General features: G+C 39.5%; 1 protein-coding gene across 2 annotated transcripts in view; it reads left to right on the top strand.

Annotated features, from left to right (window-relative positions):
* Nucleotides 1-25,357, top strand: part of lrrc1 (leucine rich repeat containing 1) — a 228,879-nt gene that overhangs the window by 188,935 nt on the left and 14,587 nt on the right. For both annotated transcript variants that reach the window (XM_059645575.1, XM_048531313.2), the window contains exons 16-20: nucleotides 1,911-2,153; nucleotides 5,933-6,025; nucleotides 12,282-12,359; nucleotides 19,582-19,863; nucleotides 21,926-22,024. In XM_059645575.1, the coding sequence (XP_059501558.1) occupies nucleotides 1,911-2,153; nucleotides 5,933-6,025; nucleotides 12,282-12,359; nucleotides 19,582-19,863; nucleotides 21,926-22,024 (795 nt within the window). The remainder of the gene's footprint in view (nucleotides 1-1,910; nucleotides 2,154-5,932; nucleotides 6,026-12,281; nucleotides 12,360-19,581; nucleotides 19,864-21,925; nucleotides 22,025-25,357) is intronic.

The following is a 25,357-nucleotide window of genomic DNA, read 5'->3' as shown; positions in this document are numbered from 1 at the left end:
AGACAGGTGGAAAAAGGACAAATGGGGAACTGAGAATTTTTTTAAACCTTTTAATTCTTGTGATCTGGCATGTCCTACCTAAAAGGCAATTTGGGGAGATTCACTGATAACTTAAAAAAAATTGAACCAATTCTTCAATGGAGAAAAATAATTACAGGGACTTGAGGATAAAGCTGGGGTAATGAGACTAAAGGGTTCGCTCTTTCAAAGAGCCAGCAAAGGCACAATGGCTCAAGTGTCTGTCTTCTGTGCTGCACAATAATATTTTGTCAGAAAGTCAACAGTAGAGCACAGTGAATTCCTGAAAGTACCTAATCCAATGTTTAAATTTAATCACATACGAAAAATTCTTACTCTGAACAATGGAATTATGTGAATTAAAATCCAAAGAATTGGCCAAAGTCTTCATCTGAACGTGAGTTTAGATGTTATCAACAGATGAACCATGTATACGTTCATATTGTAAACTCTACTATCGAAATAGGAAAAGTAACAATGTGGTGGGTAAGTCCATCATGTCCAAGGTTCCCCTCCCATGACACACATGATCTTGACCCCGCCATGTATATAATTGTTCCTTCATCCCAGAGCTTCTTTGTAAATGCTAACACACAAGTAGCATCACCGTTTGGCTTGCATTGTTTCATGAGGCTCACTACCATATTCTCAGCATAACATGGAATGGACAATAGTTGCATCCTCTGCAGCATCAATCTGTGGCAAGGACAAATAGAGTAAAGTAACTAACATTAATGGAATGAATTCATTATGAACTTAGTGGTGCATTATTATGATGCACACATCTGGATTTAATCAAATACTTTAATCAGGTAACTGCTAATTTTTTTTATTTGTTCATGGGATATGGGCATCATTAGCTAGGTCAGTATTTGTTGCCCATCCCTAATTGCCCAGAAGATAGTTAAGAGTCAACCACATTGCTTTAGCTGTGCAGTCACATATAGGTCATACCAGGTAAGGTTGACAGTTTCCTTCCCTAAAGGGCATTAATGAACCAGACCTTTCTTTCCCCCCCCGCCGACAATCGGTAATGGTTTCATGGTCATCATTAGATTTTTATTTCCTGTTTGTTATTAAATTCAAATTCCACCATCTGCTGTGGCTGGATTTGAACACATCTCCAGGACATTACTTGGGGTCCCTGGATTAATAGTCTTGTGATAGTGCCACTAAGCTATTGCCTACATATGTGAACAGCAGATAACTTTGCCAGTTTTGCTTTAGTGGTTGCATTCTCATCTCTGTCAGGCGGCTGTAGTTCAAGTCTCACTTCAGAGTTTTGAGTATCTGTTCTAGGCTGGCAGTGTAATTCTGAGGGAGTACTGCAGAGCTAGAGAATTGCCTTTTGGATGTTAAACAGAGTCCCATATGCTCTCTCGGGTGGAAGGTAGGGATCCCATGATTACACTGAAAAGAGAGCAAGCCAATTCTCCTGACCAATGCTTATCTTCAACCAAACCTAAAAGTGATTGTTACTTCATTATCACATTGCAGTTTGGGGAGTCTTCCTGCTCACAAATTGACTGCTGCATTTCATATAATACAGTAGGGACTAAACTTGAGATGTCAAGTCGTTGTGAGATACAGTCACATAGAGGCCATACCAGGTAAGGTTGACAGTTTCCTTCCCTAAAGGGCATGAGTGAACCAGACTTTTTTTTTCTCCTGACAATCGGTAATGGTTTTTTATTTCCTGTTTATTATTAAATTCAAATTCCACCATCTGCTGTGCTGGGATTTGAACACACTTCCAGGACATTACTTGGGGTCTCTGGATTAATAGTCTTGTGATAGTGTCATGATATAATGAAAAGTTGTTTTCTTCAAATGGAACTTTTCTCAATATCTTCTAATTGTATTTTTGGTTTGTCACATTTCTAAAACTTCAGGAAACTGTATCCAAATTTTCTGGCAGCCTGTTTGACACACAAGGTTTTCAACGGAATCGCCACACGAGAGCTTTTCTTCATGGTAATCAAGGGCAACTTAAGATACCAGGTAGCTTGGACACCGGCAAGCAACAGGCCTGTAAGTTAGCAAACAATACTGGTGGAAAAATTAAGTGTCCAGAGAGAAGTAATTGCCAGCCGACACTTGTAATATCCACGGGATTCAAAGAGACTTTGACAAAGGTAATAGCAAAGTCTTTTCTATCATTTCATATTTGAATTAATTTACCTACATATGTGGTTAGTATTAGCTGTGCCTTGTTAGTAGTTTCCCTCACTATGAATCAGGAACATCATTAAGGACTTCAGCACATGACTAAGACTGCACCCTTGTGCGTTATTGAGGGAATGCTGCTTTGTCTGAGCTGCTTTTTTTTCAACTATTCATTCATGGGATGCATGCATCATTGGTTAGGCCAGCATTTATTGTCCACCCCTAATTGCCATTCAGAAAGTGGTGATGAGCTGCCTGCTTGAACTGCTACAGTCTGTGTTGTGCAAGTATGCTCACAGTGTTGTTAGTGAGAGCGCTGCAGGAATTTGACCTAGCAAGAAGGAGTGGCACTATAGTTTCAAGTTAGAATGATATGTGACTTAGAGGGAATTTGCACGTGGTGTTTCTATCATCTGGTGCTCATGTCCCTTCCAGGTGGTAGAGATTGCAAATCTGGAAGCTGCTGCCTAAGCAGTCTATGTGAGTTGCAGTAGTATATGCTGTGAATGATGCACACTGCTGCATTGTGTGTTAGTATGGACAGAGTGAATGTTGAATATGTTAGAAGGGATTCTAATCACTCAGGTTACTTTGTTCTGGACCATGTTGAGCTTCCTGACTATTGCTAAAGTTTCACTTTCACCGAAGAATATTCTAGCATAGTCCTGACTTATGTTTAGTGAATAGATTTTTGAGGAGTCAGGTGGGGAGTTATTCACAGTAGAATTCCCAACCTTTGACCTGCTGTTGTAGCCATAGCATTTATATTGCTGGTCCAGTTCAGTTTCTGGCCAACAGTAACTCCCAGGGCGTAGCAGTGGTGGATTTGGTGATGGTTCTGACCATTTCTGAAAAGGTTAGTGGACTTGAAACATCAACTTCTCCTGTTTTCTGTTGACAGATGCTGCCAGACCTCCTGAATTTCTCCGGTATTTTCTGTTTTTGTTTGAAGTGAAATTAACTCATTTATCTCATTTGCTGTTTTGGATCTTTATGTCTATAATGTAGTTATCTATGTGAGTGCTATATATGCTTTGAGAAGTTCCCGAGTTGTGACTTTGCAAAGAAACATACTGGGGTTCTGATAAGCTGGAGTTTGAATTTAATTTATTATACCTTATTCGTTAGACCCGTGAGATATTTATTTGGCTGCAACATGTCTGGAACTAAATTGGGTGCTGATCTTTTCGTAGCGGCTCAGAAAATGTATTCCTCCCCAACTGAAAGAAATATTAACTGGGGAAAAGTCCCACACTTAAAATAATTGCATTGTAGAGTTTACTTAGTCTAAATGGTTCTAGCCACTATTAATCTTGTGGAATCTAGTGCTGTATTCACAAGATAACAACACCACAGCAATTCATTAATACTATCCATATATTTTCTTTGAAAGCATACTGGTTTTCAAGACTGTTTCCAGACACATCCTGCTCATGTGCTCTGGATTTGCGTTATGGCTGAGTAACAGATCCAAGAAATTCTATCAGGACTTTGAGTTGGGGATTTCCAGAGGGCCTGACCTACATATGCACATACATACGTACATGCATCATGGATATTATTCAATGTGTGAGAGAGAATGCATGATGTGGAAGTTGCATCCTGTTCCCTTTCCATTCAAATATTGCACTGTGATAATCTGTATCATATGCTAACCAAGCAGAAAATCTGCATTGCTAATCGGAAACCACAGATAAAGTAAAACACATTTGAGTTTTATGTCGTTTAACCAGTAGTTTAAAAAAAAGTATTCTGGATGTTACGTGCATTATACTTTGTTACTTTACACAGAGCGACTGGTATTTTTTGTGGGGTAGAATTTGGTGATTACTGTTGGAACCATCAAGGCTGGTACTGTAATGAATGCCCTCCCATGGGTTACTAAATGACGAGAACCTTGAACCCATCATTGGAAAATCCCTAACCTCTTGCAGCCAGAATTCTCACCAGTGATGATACCTTAACCATTGGAAATAATTTGGAGAAAAATTATCATTCCCTATGATATGAATAACTGGGAAGAGCTTTGGGAGCTGGCAAATAGAGTGACCAAATAAATCCACTGCTGCAGAGCACGAATATTCAATATAATATAGTTACTTCAGTTCATGCTGAGAGATTTTGGGGGAGAGAAAAACATTGTTACTGTCATCCAAAACAATGTTTCCTGAAGTGGGAAGTGCAGATATTATATACTTCCCTTTCTGAGTCTGTTAAATGCTGATTTCAGGTGAGCTTGTTCAGTGATGGTAAAGCACTATTCCGGCAAACAATGTTTCACTTATTCAGTGTAATGTTTCAAATATGTGAAAATATTATCAATTGAGCAAACCTGTTTAATGGAAACAGCATCTATCAAGTGTGTAGTTATTGTAACTCAAAGTTACTGATTTGAATTCAAAGCCCATCACAATTCACAGGTTTATATATCTTTCTGACAAAGAGAATACTTTTCTACAACCCTCTTTTAAAATCATAAAATTGCCATTGTAAAATGTCAAGATTTGTATCTGTGCTGAATGGGTAGAATTAAATATGATTGATGAGATATACAGCCAACGAAGATGACTGTGCAAACAGGGTATAGTTTCAGGATTAATAACTGCCCCTGGTACATTGTTGTTGTAAAGAAGGGTTTGATATACCACATTGCTTTTAAAAAGACTTGACAAGTTGATGAAGGAGAACAACTTTAGGACATTAAAAGAATTCAGATTAGTCAAAAACAAAGTTGCTGGAAAAGCTCAGCTATTCTGGAAGCATCTGTGAAGGAGAAAACAGTTAACTGTCTTGCTGCAACTGTACAAAATGTTAGTGTGGCCTCATTTGGAATATTGCGTGCAGTTCTGGTCACCCTATTACAGGAAGGATGTGGAAGCATTGGAAAAGGTACAGAGGAGATTTACCAGGATGTTGCCTGGTCTGGAGCGCAGGCCCTATGAAGAAAGGCTGAGGGACTTGGGTTGTTCTCATTGGAGAGAAGCAGGCTAAGAGGGGATTTAATAGAGACATACAAGATGATCAGAGGATTAGATAGGGTGGACAGTGAGAGTCTTTTTCCGAGGATGATGACTTCAGCTTGTACAAGGGGGCATAGCTACAAATTGAGGGGTGATAGATTTAAGACAGAGGTCAGAGGCAGGTTCTTTACTCAGAGAGTGGTAAGGGCGTAGAACACCCTTCCTGCCAATGTAGTTAACTCAGCCACATGAGGGGCATTTAAACAGCCCTTGGATAAGCATATGGATGGTGATGGGATAGTGTAGGGGGTGGGGCTTAGATTAGGTCACAGGTCGCTGCAACATCGAGGGCCGAAGGGCCTGTTCTGCACTGTATTGTTCTATGTTCTAACCTTTCGGGTCCAGTGCCCCTTCCTTGGGACAGATTAGTCAAGTTGTCTAATGAGGCCACCAGAGGTAAAAATTTTCGATTCACACAGATGTTAGCATTGCCGGCGATGGGGACGGGTGGCGTAACAACGTTTCAGTGCCTAGTTCATATGATGACTAATGATTAGGATAACATTCTTTCCTGTCAGTCTCCTTCGTCTGTATTTGTTATCTATAACACTGACTGTATGATTTTAGGCTTATTGTTACTGAATGTTCACATGCCAACTTTCAAGTGTTGAGAGCAAAATCTCTGATTTTCGCTTTCTGCATGAAACTGTGACCACACTTTCAGTAGATGGGCTGAATGTCAAATCAATATTAAAAACAGTGCTAGTTCTGGTTGTGTTCTTTTTTAGAAGCTCAATATTACAGTGCACAGTCCGATGGGAAGTCTGGGGATCAGTATTGTTGGAGGAAAAGGGTCAACTCCATATAAAATCAGTGATGAAGTAAGTTTTTATGTGTTAAACATGATGAACAATATGAATTTAATTGACTTGCCATCTCAAAAATGCTTTTGATGGTGAATTTTGAGACATGGTTTTGAATAAATGTTATCACTGACACAGCAGAAATGTGTTGTATTATGTTGCTGATTAGTCAAAATAGTCCCTGTTATCAACCACGTTTCCAAAAAGGTTTTTAGTATCCTTAAATGGAGCTCCAGAACTCATTAATGCAGACCCATGAATCATCATGTTTGACTAGAAAAGAAGACAAAACAGCGAAGTTGTTTATAATTTCTGATTATTAATATTTTAGATTAGGTTTTTGGAAAAACACAGTTTCATGGATAATTGTCGAACTATACCGGTTGTGTTGCTGATTCTAGAGTTTAAATCAATGGCCACATTGAGGCACATGTAAAACTTAATGTTCCACTAACATAACTATGCATGGAAAAATTGAATTTCTATGATTAAATATTCAGCCAAAAATTAGGTGATCAGCTTTTACATGAGTAACATTTTGAGGTGCTGAATTTCAGCTTCTCCTTATGTCTTGCTATTATGGTGTTGCCGTGTTGAATATCTTCTCCAATCGTTCAGTCATTCTACTGATTTCTTGTGTTAACCTTTTGAAGGGCTTGTTTCAAGTGATATGCAATGGTTGATTAAGGCTGGTTAGCTCAACAGGCATCACTGCAACATTACTGTTTTGTGATCTACCTTTAGCAACAACATCAACAAGATTTGATTTGAACATGTCCCGGATGAGAAGATCTTTATCTTTACAAAATCTACCTCGTTTGAAAACATCAAACTTCTTTCAGCTACAATTTCAGCACACCTTCATCCATCTATTCTTTGTTATGGACTTAGTTGTTTACATTCTTTCTGGGAATTGCTGTTTCAAGAGGAGTATTCACGAGAATATCGCCATTAGCTTAGGCTTAATCCTGTTTGACACACACAGCAATGCAATGGTGAATTTTCTTTCTTCATGGCCAGTTGTCTTCACCAACACCATTTTCTGCCCAGTTTTGCCTATCAAAATTCATGGGAATTTCAGCAGTGTTCTCCATAGAGATCAATCTGCATCCATTTTCTTTCTCAATGTTTCATTATAAGCTGTTGAAATACAATAAACATACCATCACATTCTTCTGAAGATGCTGTGAAATCTTGGTCTTCTAATGTGGTACAAAATTGTCTCCCTTCATAAACTTGATAGAAAATATTGAGCTGTCTTTGAAATTTGTAAATCTTGCTTTTTCTAAAAATATTTGTTCGAGGATGTGGGTGTTGACTAGAGCAGTATTAATTAGTCATTCTTAATTGCCCTTGAATGGGTAGTGGTGAATTGTCTTCAACCATGTAGTCCTTGGAGGAGGGATACAGTCATGCACAGTGCTGTTATATAGGGAGTTCCAGGATTTTACTCCAGCAAGAATGAAAGAACTTGTTTCAGGCTGAAGATGTGGATAGATACTCAGGAAATCAAAACTATTCTGACAGTTTTCATTGATCTGTATTTTGGATGTCTAATGGCAGCCTCATGCTAGGCTTACTCCACTTGAACACGTGTACAAACTTGTGGATAGCTTCCTCTAATACTTAAATTTCTTCGTTGATATTCTGGATTCTCGAGCTTCTGTATTACTTGTCTGTTATACAAAGTCAGTTACTTTAAATTTGAACAGGGCTGTGTATCTGTTTTTCATCCTTGATACTATATTGCTCTAATATAGATCAGGATTGGTGGAAATGCCATGTGACCAGTAGTGTGGTAGGCTTAACAGCATGTGTTGTATAAGCACAAGGAGCTGAATAGTGTGTTATTCTATTATTCTATTATTTAATCAACAAGCTTTGCATCAGTTTAACTTCAATGATGAGCAGGTGGTAAGTGCAAGAATTTAGAGTTTCTGGCTAAATATAGAGGGTTATCTTGTACGTGAGCTTAATTTTTACTTGGCAGATGATATTTCTTTTTTTTTTTCCTGATTTTGGTCTGCCTGCATTGGTTGTTGTTTCTGGTTGAAGAGAGTGGTGGGAAACTTGTGTTCAGACCTTTTAAGTATTTGAGACATAAAGTGTAAGATCTGGGTGCATGGATTTTCTGGCTGTAAAAGTTCCCAAGGCAAGTTCTCAGCTGTCTTCTCAAAGGATCACCTTAGTCTGTAAACTTGAGCAATTTTCCTCAACTGCTGTCTCTATGTGCAATTTCTGTTTCTTTATTTTTCATTGGGACTTTGACCCACGCCATGTCCTGTTCTTTCCACAGTTGATTGGTGGAGAAGTGTCTTGTCTTGTGCTACATGCTAGACATGTCTTCAAAGTTAAAAAATGGACGGAATGCATTGCTTTAAAATAAAATTGACTCCCCATCTACCAGTATAAAATCTAAAAATACAAGGCAGCTTTGTCATCAACAGAGCAGAGAATTCTAACATTTTGGGTATAGAACCCTCATTTGACCTTTCATTTGAAACATGAGCCTAGATTTTCATCTTATACATGATGGCGATTTTGCCTTGTTAATGATTTACTTTGTTTTGTGACAGAAACTTTGCCAAACAACTTAAATTTGTCTCATGAAAATCATTTAATGTATAAAAATAAAGTCCCTTTGTTTCAAAATGTGAACAGAAAATAGCTTCAGAAGTGGGTCCAGAAGTTAGAATCCATTTAAATCTTGAAAAAAATTGTTCAGATGCCTACTCATGATTTCTGTAGTCAAAAATATATCCATGTTTAAGTATAACAACATCTATGTATAAAATTGCCACACGATTAGTTGAAATTTTAAGATTTTTGGTCAATTTCCCTACAGGATTTTTTTGGTGAACAGATGTACATGTTACATTAGATTGTGCTCCCTGCATTGCATTCTGTTGCAGCATTACTTTTGTTTAGCCTACGCCAATTGCTATTACTGTACACTTGAAGCTGCAGGAAACAAAATAGAGGGTGGAAATTGCTGAGGGAGTTTCACTGTCAGTCCACAATTCAGATGAGAAAGCTTAATTTGTGTGGATGCATCAAATGTAGCTCACTGACTTGAGGTCTCTGGATTCTGAGTACCCCAACTCTCAGATGCATTGAAGGTCAGTGATACTGCAACCACAGCATGTCTGAAGTCATAAGTTTCACCTGAGAGCATATCACAGTGAATCACCTATCGCAAGGGTGTCTAATATCTGTGAAAGTTACCACAGCAGTAAACTTTTACACTCTGATCTTTTTGACTCAGCGCAGGGAATATCTGCCAGGTTAACCAGTTCACAGTCATAGATGTGTCAAGAAAATGCCAGATCCGTCTTTAACTCTGTTTCACTAGGTAGGTTTTTAATAGGTTAAAATCGGGCTGTATTTAAATGTGTGCGAACTGTTTTCACTTTCAGAAGAAGGTATTACTTGAGTATGTTGCTCTAGAGTGGAGGGTAGAGTGAAAGATAATACATGATAGTATTGGGCTTTCTTCGCCTCAACGCTACAATCAACATAAACAGTAAAGTCCTATTTAATTAATACTCAGCTGTTTTCTGACCGTAGAAATTTCATAATTGAAGTGTATGTCATTGCAAATAATTCAGCGCCTTAGTTATGTTCCCTACAATGTTTGATGGCAAATATACTTTGTAGAATCAAAGCAAGATACTGTGGATGCTGGAAATCTGCAATAAAAACAAATTCCTGAAAATGCTTTGCAGATTTGACAACATCTGTGGACTGAAACAGGAGCCAGGATTTTACGGTTGAAAATAATTCTTCTTTAGAACTGAAAGAAGATGGAAATATGATGAATTCTGTCAGGTGAAGTCGGGGCAGGGGAGGATGAGCAAAAGGGAAGGATTGAGGATAAGAGAGATTAAATGGCAATGCTTTGTTTCTTTACAATTGTTACCACTTCCTTTGCCTTTTGTTCCAGGACAGGTTCGTCATTTAACCTCTCCCAAGCCCAGACCCCTCCTTTTGCTCTTCACCCCACTACTCTCATTAAAATTCAAAAAGGTTACGTTTCTACCACTCTTCAGTTAGAGTCAAATAGGACTCTTCTTCAATGTTAACTAGTGGTCACAGTTTAAAATAAGGTGATGCCCATTTAAAATAGAGATGAGGAAACTTCGCGATAACAAAGTATGGAGCTGGATGAACACAGCAGGCCAAGCAGCATCTTAGGAGCACAAAAGCTGACGTTTCAGGCCTAGACCCTTCATCAGAAAAGGGGAATGCCCCCCCCCCGCCCCCTTTACCTGTCCGTCCTCCCTGGACTGACCTATTCCCTCCCTACCTCCCCACCCATACTCTCCTCTCCACGTATCTTCTCCTCTATCCATCTTTGGTCCACCTCCCCCTCTCTCTCTATTTATTTCAGAATCCTCTCCCCATCCCTCTTTTCTGATGAAGGGTCTAGGCCCGAAACGTCAGCTTTTGCACTCCTAAGATACTGCTTGGCCTGCTGTGTTCATCCAGCTGCACACTTTGTTATCTTGGGTTCTTCAGCATCTGCAGTTCCCATTATCTCTGATGAGGAAACTTTTTCTTTTCTCTCAGAGGATTGAGAGTCTTTTGAATTCCCTTTCTCAAAAAGCAGTGGATGCAGAATCTTTATATATTTTTAAGGCAGAGCTGGATTGATTCTTGATTACCAAAGGGATGAATGATGATTAAGGATATGCAAGAATTGACAGTTGATCAGCCATGGCTTTATTGAGTAGTGGAGCAGGCTTGAAGGGCTGAGTGGCCTTTCCTTGTTTGTATGCTCATAACTCTGTTTCCCTCTCCACAGATGCTTCCAGACCTAATAAGTATTTCCAACACTTTTTCTGTTTTAAGTACACAAAAGAATGGTCACTGTGGACTGCAACAATGATGACAGGGGCATCAAAAAGATCCTGAATAGTGAGAAAGTAAACACCATCAGGCAAATACCTCAAACAGAATTATGTAAAGCAGACCAAAAGAATGGTAAAATTGACTGTCATGCAGGCAGGGTGCAAAGGGCCTTTCAGCAGGATGAAGGAGGGCAGAGCAATAGTGGAGCAGGAATAAATGTAGATGCGGCCAGAAAATAAGGACTCATTGATCACTGGTTCAAGTGATTCCTACCTCCTACACAAGTATTGCAACTGAATGGAATATTTTAGCTGTACAGGTAGACAACATGCTGTACTTGAATAAAATCAAAATGCTGTGGATGCTGGAAATCTGACAGAAAGCGCTGGAGAAACTCGGCATGTCCAGCACTGTCCGTGGAGTCAGGAAAAAGAGTTAACGTTTTGAGTCCAATTATGTATTGTCTTCAGAAGAGTCTTACTGGATTTTAAACATTAACTCTCTTTCTCTCTTCACAGATGCTGCGAGATCTGCAGAGTTTCTTCAGCACTTGCTCTTATAACGCAGTATGTGATACTGCCAGCTTTGTCCCAACATTCATTAGATAGTTCTTGCAGGGCATGAGTGTGACTGCCTACAACTGAGGAGAAATTAAATGATCAGAACTTTTTAGATAAAAGAAAGCAATGCAGGGGCCAGAGTCTAACTTAACATGGATGGTTTTTCAAATGTAAGATTATTATGACTTTTCCCCAAAGAAAGCTAATTTTCTGGCGGTCATTAGGATGTTTGGTGCCCTGCATCGCCATTAATAAATCTAAAAGCTGTGTTTTTCCTTCCTTAAAACATCTACATGCTGCTTTAGTATGTTGCCAGATTATACCAAGATCATTGTTATGTGCTATTACCACAACAGTTGAGATCTGAATGGAATAGACTGGTGATGGGATGTAGAACTTCAATCCCCTGTATGGCTTAGCATTAGTTAAAAATGTACTGACAGCAACTGTCTGTTTATTATCTTATAATGGAGGCAACTAACCAAAAATTTCAAAATTGAAACTTTGAAATTTCTCTCTCGTCTTAAATATGACTGGGGGGCATAAATACTCCAGACATCTGAAACTAAAATCCAGAGAGAAATTTCACACAATTGTAAAATCGTGTTTGTATTGAACAGATGCTACGTATTAACATGCTGCATTTGTTACATGAGGGAAATATAGAGAGAAGGTATTTGTATTTTGATACTTTATATCATTATTGACTTCTGCTGTACAAAATGCTTCCCATGTTTATACAGAGGGTTTCACTATTAGCTGTAATTGTAGCCTGACTCGGAGTACAATTGTTTTCTAACATCAGATTTCTAAAATAAGATGTTATTGTAACAAATAATGATTCATGGTGTTGTTTGTGCCAGAGAATCTTCATTTCTAAAGTATCGAAGGGGGGTCCTGCTGATCTTGCTGGTGTACAAGTTGGTGATCTGGTACTGGAGGTAAGTTTTTGCAACTCCTTGTTACCAATTCTCAATGATCTCTTTTCATGAATATAAGAATTTGAGAAACACTTGCTGATCTATGTTAAGATGCCTCTTTGAATCCATCAAAATAATCTGGCAAAGATGTAAGGAAAAGGAAAGAAAGTGACTTTCATAAATTCAGAATGCCTTCAGGGCACTTGACAACCAGTGAAGTAATTTTGATGTGTGGTCGCTGCTGTAATGTTGCAAATTCAGCAACCAATTTGTACACAGTGAGCTTTTATAATGACTAATTAATGATCACTGAGTGAATTCTTGGAATTTTCTAACCCAGAGGGCTGTAGAAGCTCAGCAATTGAGTTCATTCAATTTAAAGAGATTGGTTTTTTTTTGGATATTAAGTGAATTAATGGGCATGGGAATAAATGAGGAATGATAGTAAGGTAGAAAATTAAAAAATGACTTCATTGAGCAATTTTTTTGCAACATGGAGACAGGCATCCAAATCAAATCAGCTTAATCCTGTATTCACAGTAAAATTAAAATATTCAATGACCCTCAATAGTCACTAACCAGACTTGGTGAATAACTGATACCAGACCACTAGGCTAATAGCTTCAACAAAAGATTTAACTATTTATTAACGATACAGTAGTTTTATCAAAGCAAAGTTTAAATCATAGTCTAATTAATGTGTCTCATTTAAACCCAATCATTTTTGATTCTATCTGTGACTTGCACACAAAGACAGACAGCCAAACGGGCAGTTAAGAGATAAATTAGAAATAAAAGAAATAAATGAGATGTAACTGGAGGTTCACTTAAACTGTCTCCACAAAGAGTAATCTCACTAGCTTGGGGCAGCACGGTGGCTCAGTGGTTAGCACTGCAGCCTCACAGCACCAGGGACCCGGGTTCAATTCCAGCCTTGGGCGACTGTGTGGAGTTTGCACATTCTCCCCGTGTCTGCGTGGGTTTCCTCCGGGTGCTCCAGTTCCCTCCCACAGTCCAAAGATGTGCAGGCTAGGTGGATCGGCCATGCTAAGTTGCCCGTAGTGTTCAAGGGTGTGTGGGTTATAGGGCGATGGTAATGGGTCTGGATGGGATGCTTCAAAAGGGCGGTGTGGACTTGTTGGGCCGAAGGGCCTGTTTCCACACAGTAGGGAATCTAATCTAATCATGGGATTGTACATTGCTTGCTTTCTGATACATGGAGGTAGTTTCCAGTAGGCTCTTAGGAATGTGCATTTGATTCTATCCTCTGAACTTTTAATATGTTGATGATGAAAGGTTAGCCCAGGTACTCAGGACCAGATGCAATATTCCAGGTGAAGTTGAACTTAAGTTTATATGGTGTTACAGCCAGTGATGAGGGGTCAGCAAGAGATATGATCAGTGTGAGGAAACTTCAACAGTGAGAGATAAATACTGAGTGACCTGAGTATACCGTTGGCAAATCGGTTCAAAATGGAAAGTTGCTGCAAAAGGGGACAGAGGATCTCTAACTAGGGTTTACTGCAAAATGTAAGTTCTCTGGACTGAGAGGTGAGTGGAAGAGGATAAAAGGCGTGGAACAACTACCTCCATTGAGACTAGTGGTGGAGAGGCATCACGAACTATGATGTGACGTAAATGTGGGGATAAAAGCTGATTGATGAGTAGGAATGCTAAACAGTTCTAATATTTAAAATAAAGTCTTCAGTTGAGGTCTCCAATGCTTTTTTTCTCTCTTTTTTAAAAAAAGCTAGATGTTATTGGTAATTTTTTTTCTCTTTAGTTTATGAAAATGAAATATTGCAACAAAGTCTAAAGCCCAAGCAATTTAGAGCAAGTAAATTAAGTCAAATGTGTGGGTAGGCAGGTGATGTGTTGCTGCTGCAACATGTGGAAGCAGCTGGACACTAATATGATCAAGAGCAAATGAATCTGTAATAACTGTTTGCAGCTTGAGCTGGAATCTGAGCTGCAGATATTGCCTCCACTATCTCTTTAGCTCCTTCCTCTCGAACCCCCAGGAGTAGGCCATCAGGTTCTGGTAACTTGTTTGCTTGAAAAGCAGCTTATTTATGTACTTTGTGTCTACAGAAGACAAGGTTCTCTGCAGCTGTAAATATTCCTGTAAATGGTGAATTGAAATAAGCGATGAGAGCCATTTTGTGCAATCCATTAGGCGTTCCTAACTAGTTTCATTGCTTTTGGATAAAGTGTTCATTTCGGATTGGGTGCTGTTGTCTAATCCATTCTGATTTCCTGAAACTTTGCTAATTTTAAGTGTTCATGTGATACCTCGGCCATTTTAAACTCAGTGTTTTTCATTCCTTTTTAAAACCATTCCAGTCGAAGGAAGACCCAGGTCTTAAATTGAACAAATTTGTCCAAAAATATGTAGTCCATATTTAATATAATTGTGATAACAGGTTTATAGTAACTTTCTTGCTTTTTTGTACGCTATGGCCCTGTTTTTAAGTGCAGGAACTTCTTTGCTTTTTCACTTGTGCTGTCAATGTGCCCTGCCACTGTCAATGACTTGTGCTTCCAATTCTATCTGCTCTTGCATCCCCTTTAGAATTTGGCTCATTATGTTGTCTCTCCCTATTCTTCCTACCATTAAGAATGTCTTTGCACTTCTGTTACATTACACCTGTCAATGGTCTGCCCATTCCACCGATCTGGCTATGTCTTTTAAAGTTTAGCACAGAAGTTGGAATTTAGGAATAGGAAGGGAGTTTGGACAAGGGGCATGGGATTTATGGAATAAAATTTAATGTAAACGATTCCAATGGGCTGAAGGCAACAGGATACGTTAATGGAGAAAGGAGAGAGAAAGATGTGGGGAAAGGGTATCTGGCATTCAAAACAACGTAAACGACTCAAATGTCTATTGTTGAGCTTCATTGTACTTGCAATGGACCTTATCCGTTTGTTTGTACTTAGGAGGAATGAAAGTTTCCTCATTATGTCAGGACATGTTAGTACGTAAGCAAGAGGATTTCCCCCCCTTTGCTTTGAGTGCCTTATAGTTTGGGTAGTTAAGCTATTGATGAAAGCTGCAGACATGGCTTTGATAGTTCCTACTGCCATTGTTTAAGGGGCTTGTAGTTACTTTATTGAATTGAGCACAGCATAAAGAATACATTTCAGTCCATGGGCAGGTTCCCTTGCATATCATGAAATCTGATTCTTCAAGTCTTTCCTGACACAATTAAATGATATTCACAATCATTAAATTATTCATAAAATAATTGGTAAATAGTGCTGAAAGGAAAGGTAAACATTTGCTCTAAGAGTTCCCTCTATAGGGCATGTCATTCACTTTTAATGTCACTGCTATTACATAACTGCAGAATCATTTGAAGTAAAGCTCGACATTAAACTTTAATTACTTTTACCAGTGCTTGAGCCCAGAATAAAGTTCAGCACATTGCTATTATCTCACATACGTGAAATGTGCTGTTTATTCCAGCTACAGTTTGAGAGAAAACACCCACGTGAAATCACTATGAAATGAGCTGCTGGCAGAAACACTCTCCAACTATTGTCTGCCGGCTCCCCTCACCAGCTCACTAAAACACCTGGCAATATCCTTACCGTAATTGCCACTAAATATTGTGGAACATGAATAGGCCAAATAAAACCTGTTGTTGTTGAGTGCCCATGGCTTTTGCAGAAACAAATGTGGTACATAATCCCCATGGAACTTAAAAATGAGCTTTTAATAAAACTGAACTAAAGAAACCTGCACAAGATTATATTATAATAACAATTATACATCTTTGACTCTACTTCAACATTTAGTCATCAACTTGCAATATCACATATGTTGGATCACTATCCACCTCTAAATATCCTGAATAGTTATTTCAAACTACTTACTATTGTCCTTCATCTACTTTCACACAAAAGTTAAACATCAACATTAAGATCCTGGAATGATACAAATGAAATTGTTGAAATTGTTCTTCAACAAGTCAGGAAACCTGTCTAACTCTTGTGATGTTGGGTTGAGTACTTGTGGAATAGGAGGCAAGAAGTTAGAATTTTGTGTTTGTAAAATCTTACAGTGGAAAGCATTGCATGGTCCCTTTAAAAGATGATGTGCCTTTTCTATGCTTGGTGAGTTAAAACAGATGTCTGTGAGCAGCAGCTTGAAAGTTTGCAAGTATTCAGAGAGCACCAAATTCAAACATTTGTATCAAAAGTCCATAAAGTTAGCTAGCCAAGCAGCAGTTTTTACCAAAAAAAGAAGTTTTGAATTCAGTCAATCAGGTTGAACCAGGCAGTTAGATACCAAAAGCCAATTAAATTTAAAGGTTTTTGTCAATACAGGACCAATCTTAGTGTAAGAAATTGATATGCCATCAAGTGTATAAAGGAAGAAGGCAGTTAGACAAAAATAGGAGAGCTAACTGTCATCTGCCAGAGTTAGTAGCCCTCAGCTCTCAAAAGACAATCACTGGCACACTGTCTCCTCTAAGTATTAGAAATCCTACAGAGGGTGTAGATAGATAAGTCCCCTGGGCTGGATGAGATTTATCCTAGGATCCTCTGGGAAGCCAGGGGGGAGATTGCTGAGCCTTTGGCATTGATCTTTAACTCGTCATTGTCTACAGGAATAGTGCCAGATGACTGGAGGACAGGAAATGTGGTTCCCCTGTTCAAGAAGAGGAGTAGAGACAACCCTGGTAATTATAGACCAGTGAGCCTTACCTCAGTTGTTGGTAAAGTGTTGGAAAAGGTTATAAGGGATAGGATTTATAATCATCTAGAAAAGAATAACTTGATTAGGGATAGTGAGCACAGTTTTGTGAAGGGAAGGTCGTGCCTCACAAACCTTATTGAGTTCTTTGAGAAGGTGACCAAACAGGTAGATGAGAGTAAACCGGTTGATGTGGTGTATATGGATTTCAGCAAGGCGTTTGATAAGGTTCCCCACAGTAGGCTATTGTACAAAATTCAGAGGAATGGAATTGTGGGAGATATAACAGTTTGGATCGGAAATTGGCTTGCTGAAAGAAGACAGAGGGTGGTAGTTGATGGGAAATGTTCATCCTGGAGACCAGTTACAAGTGGTGTGCCGCAAGGGTCGGTGTTGAGTCCACTGCTGTTTGCCATTCTTATAAATGACCTGGATGAGGGCGTAGAAGGATGGGTTAGTAAATTTGCAGACGACACTAAGGTCGGTGGAGTTGTGGATAGTGACGAAGGATGCTGTAGGTTGCAGAGAGACATAGATAAGCTGCAGAGCTGGGCTGAGAGGTGGCAAATGGAGTTTAATGCAGACAAGTGTGAGGTGATGCACTTTGGTAGGCAAAGTGCAGGGCTAATGGTAAGATTCTCAGTTGTGTCGATGAACAGAGAGATCTCGGTGTCCATGTACACAGTTCCTTGAAAGTTGCCACCCAGGTTGACAGGGCTGTTAAGAAGGCATATAGTGTTTTAGCTTTTATTAATAGAGGGATCGAGTTCCGGAACCAAGAGGTTATGGTGAAGCTGTACAAAACTCTGGTGCGGCCGCACTTGGAGTATTGTGTATAGTTCTGGTCACCGCATTATAAGAAGGATGTGGAAGCTTTGGAAAGGGTGCAGAGGAGATTTACTAGGATGTTGCCTGGTATGGAGGCAAGGTCTTATGAGGAAAGGCTGAGGGACTTGAGGCTGTTTTCATTAGAGAGAAGAAGGTTGAGAGGTGACTTAATTGAAACATATAAAATAATCAGAGGGTTAGATAGGGTGGATAGGGAGAGCCTTTTTCCTAGGATGGTGATGGCGAGCACGAGGGGGCATAGCTTTAAATTGAGGGGTGAAAGTTATAGGACAGATGTCAGAGGTAGTTTTTTTACTCAGAGTAGTAAGGGAATGGAATGCTTTGCCTGCAACGGTCGTAGATTCGCCAACTTTAGATACATTTAAGTCGTCATTGGATAAGCATATGGACATACATGGAATAGTGTAGGTTAGATGGGCTTGAGATCGGTATGACAGGTTGGCACAACATCGAGGGCCGAAGGGCCTGTACTGTGCTGTAATGTTCTACGTTCTATAAGTCTTAAAGAAAGCACCATCTAAAATTAAGGTATCAATGGCACAACTAGTTAACATTTCTGAGAGGCAAATTGATGGAGAGGGGATTCCTGACAGAAGAATTGACGGAGAAGGCACAGAGCATTCTGGAAGACATGTAGCTTGGCTATTTTTTTAGAGACTGATTTTTTTTTAAAATTTTTAGGTAAATAGGATTTGTCTTTATTGGAACAGCATACCATTAGACTGTTGCTTTATTTGGGAATAACCAGTAATTAGAAGGCATTTATACCGTTTGTTAATAGTTTAGTTAATTTCTTCATTTTTGGAGTTAAATAAATTGTTGATTTTAAAGTGAGCGTCGGGATTCATTTTGATTAAACACTAGAAGGTGCTGAAAAGCAGTTTACCCTAGTTTTCACACTTGGTATTAGTTCTCGGAGGAGGGCCAACCTTGGCTTTATATCAATTCCAATATTCCATAGGTTTCCTTCATGATTAGAATAATTACTCTGTGGGACGTATGTGGGCTTGACTATGTTTACTGTGCAAACCAGATGATGTTGCCTCTGATGACCACAATGAGGTTCAGAGACCTGATCAGTTTTTGATTGGACCTTATAACCATGCTGCCAAGCATCTGCGAGTGCTCAACATTGCTTCAAGGCAGCTTGTGATCACAGAAACTGGGTAATAGGCCAAACCCTACTCCAGGCTTGCCACTGTTACAAACTAGTAGGATTGCAGGAGACGAATGTGAGGGAGGCTGTCTAAAGATGGACCATAAGTACATGCCTGCGCCTTCTGATGGCACAAAAATGAAGTCCAAGAGAAAAAGGGCCTATTTTTGCAGTTCTGCAGTGACCCCTTTAAAGACCCCACTAAGGCTGCTGTACACCATAGGTCAATGAGTGAGGCATGTATGTATGGCATCAATTGGTCTAAAAAAATAATATTTGGGATGTTGGACTTGATTTAAATATGGCTTGCACAGGATTGCTGGCTGCCTTGTTCAAGGTCCACCCAACAGAATTTGAGCAGAATCTGAACCTTGTTGATAATTGTGCAGCTGTTTCTCTGTTCTTGCCAGGAAATGGGGTAGAGAATCTTTGAATCTTGCCTGAATTGTTTTTAAAATACAACATTCACTAACTTCTGGTAACAGGGTCTTCCAAAGTTGTTAATGGCAAATGTCAACAATGTCTTTGTTTTGCAGGTCAATGGAATAAATCTGCAAAACGTTACCCATCATGAAGCAGTGAATGCCTTGAGGAATTCAGGGGCTGTAATTAAGATAATAATTTTGAGGGACAGATTTGTGACAAGTGATGGCACAGTTACTTCTGACTCAAACAATGGTGAAACAGATATCATGAAACCTCATCAGACTGAGCAGTCCTGTTTTATAACTCAGGAATCTGCCATCCACGAGCAACTCGAAATTGGCAATTTCTTTCTTGAAGGAAAAGCAGTATCTACATGCAATGAGAATAGCTTAGTAAGTAAAGCTTGTGCATCTGATTTGAAGTGAACTAATTATGACCTTGGTTATGTTATTGTTCCAACCATTCCATTTCCTCTATCATACATACCCTTATCTTTTACAGGTTCATTGAGTACAACCAAATGAGCATTGGTGTGCCTTGCGTATACACATATAATCTGTTCATATACATGCTGATTTTAGGGGATTATTGAATAATAATTGAACAGGAAGTTTTCAAGAACAATGTCACAATACATAAGAATATAAGAGCTGGGAGCAGGAGTAGGCCATTCGGCCCCTCGAGCCTGCCCCACCATTCAATAAGATCTTGGCTGATCTTGTTGAGGCTCAGCTCCACTTACCCACCCACACACCATAACCCTTAATTCCTTTGCTGATAAAAATTTATCTAGCCTTACCTTAAACGCATTCAGCAAGGTAGCTTCAACCGCTTCACTGGGCAAGGAATTCCACAGGTTCACAACCCTTTGGGCGAAGAAGTTCCTCCTGACCCCAGTCCTATATCTGCTTTCCTTTATTTTGAGGCAATGCCCTCAGTCCTAGTTTCACCTGCTGTTGGAAACAACCTCCCTGCTTCCACCCTATCTATTCTCTTCATAATCTTATATATTTCTACAAGATCTCCCCTCATTCTTCTGAATTCCAATGAGTATAATCCCAGCCTACTCAGTAAAATCAGTCAGTTCAAAGAATGAATAAAAACCAAAAGAACTGCGGAGGCTGTATATCAGGAACAAAAAGCAGAAGTTGCTGGAGAAGCACAGCAGGTCTGGCAGCAGAAAAAATCAGAGTTAATGTTTTAGGTCTGGTGACCTTCTTCAGAACTGATGGTAGCTGGGAACATGTTGGTTTAAATGCAGAATATAGGGACGGTGGGTTGGGTAGGGTGTAAACGATTGGATAAAGCCCAAAGAGAGAGAAGAGCAGTTGGATAGACAAAGGAGTTGATAATGATCTGGCTAGGAGGGTGAGTAGTTATTAATGGAGACTGTTAGTGACTAACAATAGGTCGTGTGTAGTGTCAGTCTATGTGATAACAAAGCCTGGTATGTAGCATTGGGGGCTAGGACATGGGAGAGTTCAGACCTTAAAATTATTGAACTCCGTGTTGAATCCAGAGGGCTGCAGTGTCTCCAGGAGGAAAATGAGATGTTGTTCTTCCACCTTGAGCAGTGCTTCGCTGGAACACTGCAGTAAGCCTGAGATGGAGAGGGAACAGGGTGGTGTGTTAAAGTGGCAGGCAACAGGTAGCACAGGATCATTTTGGCGAGCAAAACAAAGACATTCTGTAAAGCGGTCACCTAGTGAACGCTTGGTTTCTGCAATGTAGAGGAGACCACCTTGTGAGCACTGAATGCAGTAGACTAGATTCTAGGAAGTGCAGGTGAAGTGTTGCTCCACCTGGAAGGTACATTTGGGCCTTTGGATACCGGGAAGGGAGGAGGTAAATGGGCAGGTGTTGCACCTTTGCTGGTTTCAGGGGAAGATGCAGTGGGGCAGTGGGTGGGAGGTTGGCGTTGGAGGTGAAGAAAGAGTGGACCAGATGGAACGATCCCTACCCAAGTTGGACAAAGGAGGGGAGGGGAATACGTGTCTAGTGGGGGCATCTTGCTGGAGGTGACGGAAATTGAAAGGTTTGAATTTGTGGTAACCTGCTCCGCACAGCTTAAAGTCACGTTTCCTTGACTGATGAAGGAAATTAGTGAGGTTGTGAAGGAACGCAGTTCAATAGATAGGTACAATTATACTTCCATTTCCTAAATCCGAGTAAAACTATTCCGTGGTAGTCCTTTGAGTGAGTTTTCTTTTCTGTTCATTCTTTGCCAAATCCATGAGGTGGCGCTGTAGACAGTCCTGTCACTCTTGGATTAGTCCCCTTGCTATAACTCTTCAATGTATGGACAAAATGAGAAAAAGTCGTTGAGATAAGGTCTTCAATGTCATTAAATTTCACCAAAGAACAATTTGCTTTTACAGACTCTGACAAATGTACGTGTGTGAGAGAGAGATGTATAATGCCTCATTAACTTTTCCTTCAATATTTTAATGTCAGGAATCTGAATCTGTAACGTTGAAGAACCACACCACTAAATCTGCAAGTGAAATGCCGCAAAGTAACACCTCGTTCTGTATTGTGAACCACGCAATGCCAGTGAGTAGCAACTTTTTCCTACAGTTTTGAGGCATCAAGAAAGAAATGGTACAATGTTTAAAATGTTAATAAAGGAAACAAAAATGACATTAGGAAAATTCATTCTCATGCAGTGAGTGTTTAACAGCCTGGAATAGACTTGTTTGAGTGCATAGTGGTTGCAGGTTCAACAACCACATTCAGAAGAGAAGTAGATGATTATTTGAAAAGGAGCATTGTGCAGGTTTATAGAGAGAAGTCAGGAAAATTGTCTTTACAGAGCAGCTCATTTGGACTGCTAACAGGATGGACTAAATAGCCGCCCCCTATATTGTAATAATCCTGTGAATTATAGAAATATCTCACTATTAGTAACGACTATAAAAGCTCTGACTTTGTGTTTTGGAAAACCAATAATTTAAAGAAATTAGCTGAGATCTTAAAGTATTCAAGTATACTGTATACAATGTTAGGTCATTGTAGGTGCTGTATCAAAAAAGTTCAAGGCATAATTATCCCCAAGAACAATTTCTACTTTTGAATCAGTTGTTAAATGATCTTCATAGTGAAGTATGGCTCGTGCTCTCTGTTTCAAAATTTTCAGCAGTCCTCATATGAACTTAAACTGTGCTTGGCAACATGGGATACTCTAGCCAAATCTAATCAAACCCTTAAACATGGTGCATACGCTAAGTATATTTCCGCTATGTGGACATTACGCTCAAATTCAATGACTGAAATGGAAATAGAAAATTGATCATTAAAAGGGGAAAAACAAACCATTCTTTCAATCTAACCAGCAACACCACTAGAAATTGACAAGTCAGTTAGCATTATTTGAATTGGAAAATAAATCAGAAAAATTACAGCAGAAGAAATATTAAAACAATTTAAAAATGGAGAAAGCAAGGACTGTAGCAATTTATGACCAATGGTGTATTTTTGGCTGCCTTGTTCTTTGTGAGGGAAATTTCCCCATACAAAATAAAATTGTAAACTTGTTCTTTACAGTTTTATGCATTTGTTACATGAATTCCTCCATTGCTATCTTGGGATAGGACTCTCAAAGCTGTTTGAGAACAATTTTAAAGTGTTTTATTAATAATATTAATAACAAGGCGGGTCAACACTTGGGGAGACGATTTCCATTTTCCTTTAGTCCAATGGTTAGTTCAATTCATCACCAGTTCCTAGCACAACTCCCAGGCCTTGACCAGAAACCTTATTCACAAATTAAACAATCTCACTTCAGAGGGTAAAGTACAGAGAAGGAGCAGAGAAATTGAAACAAGCATGAGTCACATAGGGTGACAACAACATGATTGGCTAGACGATTTTCTCTCCTCCAACTGGAGAAGTTTACAACAAATTGGGGGGAACCAATCTAATCACCACTTTGCTCCCTGGCCAACATCTCTCTCTCTCCAGCTTGTTAGTGTTCCAATGAAGCCCAGCACAAGCTGGAGGAACAACACCTCATTTTCCGCTTGGGGACCCTACAGCCCTCCGGACTCAATGTTGAGTTCAATAATTTTAGGGCCTAAGCTCTCCCATGTCCCAGTCCCCCACCCCACACACCAGGCCTTGTTACCACATAGCCTGCCACTACACACTCCCTGTTGCTAGTCACTAACAGTCCCCATTAACAACTGCTCACCCTCCAAGCCTGATCGTCAGCAACTCCTTTGTCCAACTGTCTTTCTCTCTCTTTGGGCTCTATCCTATCGTTTGCTCCCTACCCCACCCACCTCCTTATTTTCTGCAGATCAACTGTTGTTTTCCCAGCCACCATCAGTTCTGAGGAAGTGTCACCAGATCCGAAACGTTAACTGCTTTCTCCTCCACAGATGCTGTCAGACTTGCTGAGGTTTTCCAGCAACTTTGTTTTTGGAACCAATCTGATGTTCGTGATGTAGATTTTATTTAAACTCTAAATTATGAAATTAATAATGCTAAGAATCTTGATATTGCTGATGCATTGCTCTGTACTACTTAAATGATTTTCTATTTGTATGCTAATATTTGATGAGTTTTGCCATTCTAGGAGACCTGGAACATATTAAATGAGAGCAACGTTGTTTAATTCTTAAGTATAGAGATCAAAACCAGTTTGAATTGAGGTGCTACAGTTGTCGTTTGGCAACTATAAAGTCTCAGTCAATTACTGTTTTGGAGTAGTTAATAACGAAAAATTGTCCATAATTATATCCAATCTGAGTAACCTTGCACAAGGTGGGCATGAGGGGAAGAATAATTTGCATCCAATGTGTCTATCAAATACTAGACTTGAAACAAATTATTGGTTAAATCCAATGAGAGCTCTGAATTGGAATTCCTCTGAACATACCCGATTTGTGTAATGGTTATTGAGAATCCTAGATGGATTGAGTGGATAGCAAAGCATTCTTCGGCATTATCCATCCATCCATACTTGATGAAACCAATTCACGGCGCGGCATGGTGGCTCAGTGGTTAGCACTACAGCCTCATAGCGCCAGGGACCCGGGTTCAATCCCAGCCTTGGGTGACTGTGTGGAGTTTGCACATTCTCCCTGTGTCTGCGTGGGTTTTCTCCGGGTGCTTCGGTTTCTTTCCACAGTCCAGAGATGTGGAGGCTAGGTGGACCGGCCATGCTAAATTGCCCGTAGTGTTCAGGGATGTGTGGGCTATAGGGGGATGGGTCTAGGTGGGGTGCTTCAAGGGGCGGTCTGGATTTGTTGGGCTGAAGGGCCTGTTTCCCCACTGTAGGGAATCTAATCTAAATCTAATCTAAAATCACCATCCTTTCTGCACTGTTTGTTGTTTATTCAGATGACCTTAATCAGTGAGAAATTTATGTGACTTTGAGGAGTGTAAAATATTCAATAACAAAATGGTTTATTCCCTTTAACTCTTTGAGGTGAGAAAATAGCTAAATGATTTGAAAACTAATAATGTAATAGGCAGCTGTGAACACTGAATTGATCTATTGTTTTTGCATTCACGCATAACTGTGCCTTTGCTCTGAGCTTTTCATCTTTGTTAGATTAGATTGATTTCAGACTGTGCCCCTACCATCTCCAGCCTCCTCAAGAAGAGCAGTTAAGAATGGAGATGCACGTTAGAAAAGTGTTTGTGTTCAGTAAACTGATTTTAAAACCTGTTGTTTGAAATTAGTTCAAATTTGTAGTATTTCTTCATTGCCTTCAGTTGTGTATAATTACTTAATTATTTTAGATATCTGATTATTTCTTTCTATTACATGTTGTTTAAATATCACCACCTTGATTTTAATTTTTTGCTTTCTTCTTTTGTGTATTTTATTTTGCTCCCTCATATTTGTCCCTGATTTTCATGCTTCATCACTTCCTGTCT

The sequence above is a fragment of the Stegostoma tigrinum genome, chromosome 4 (genome assembly GCF_030684315.1).
Source record: "Stegostoma tigrinum isolate sSteTig4 chromosome 4, sSteTig4.hap1, whole genome shotgun sequence".
In the NCBI taxonomy this organism is placed as follows: Eukaryota; Metazoa; Chordata; class Chondrichthyes; order Orectolobiformes; family Stegostomatidae; genus Stegostoma; species Stegostoma tigrinum.
The sequence above is the reverse complement of the archived record's forward strand: the minus strand, read 5'-3'. Positions and strand labels throughout refer to the sequence as shown.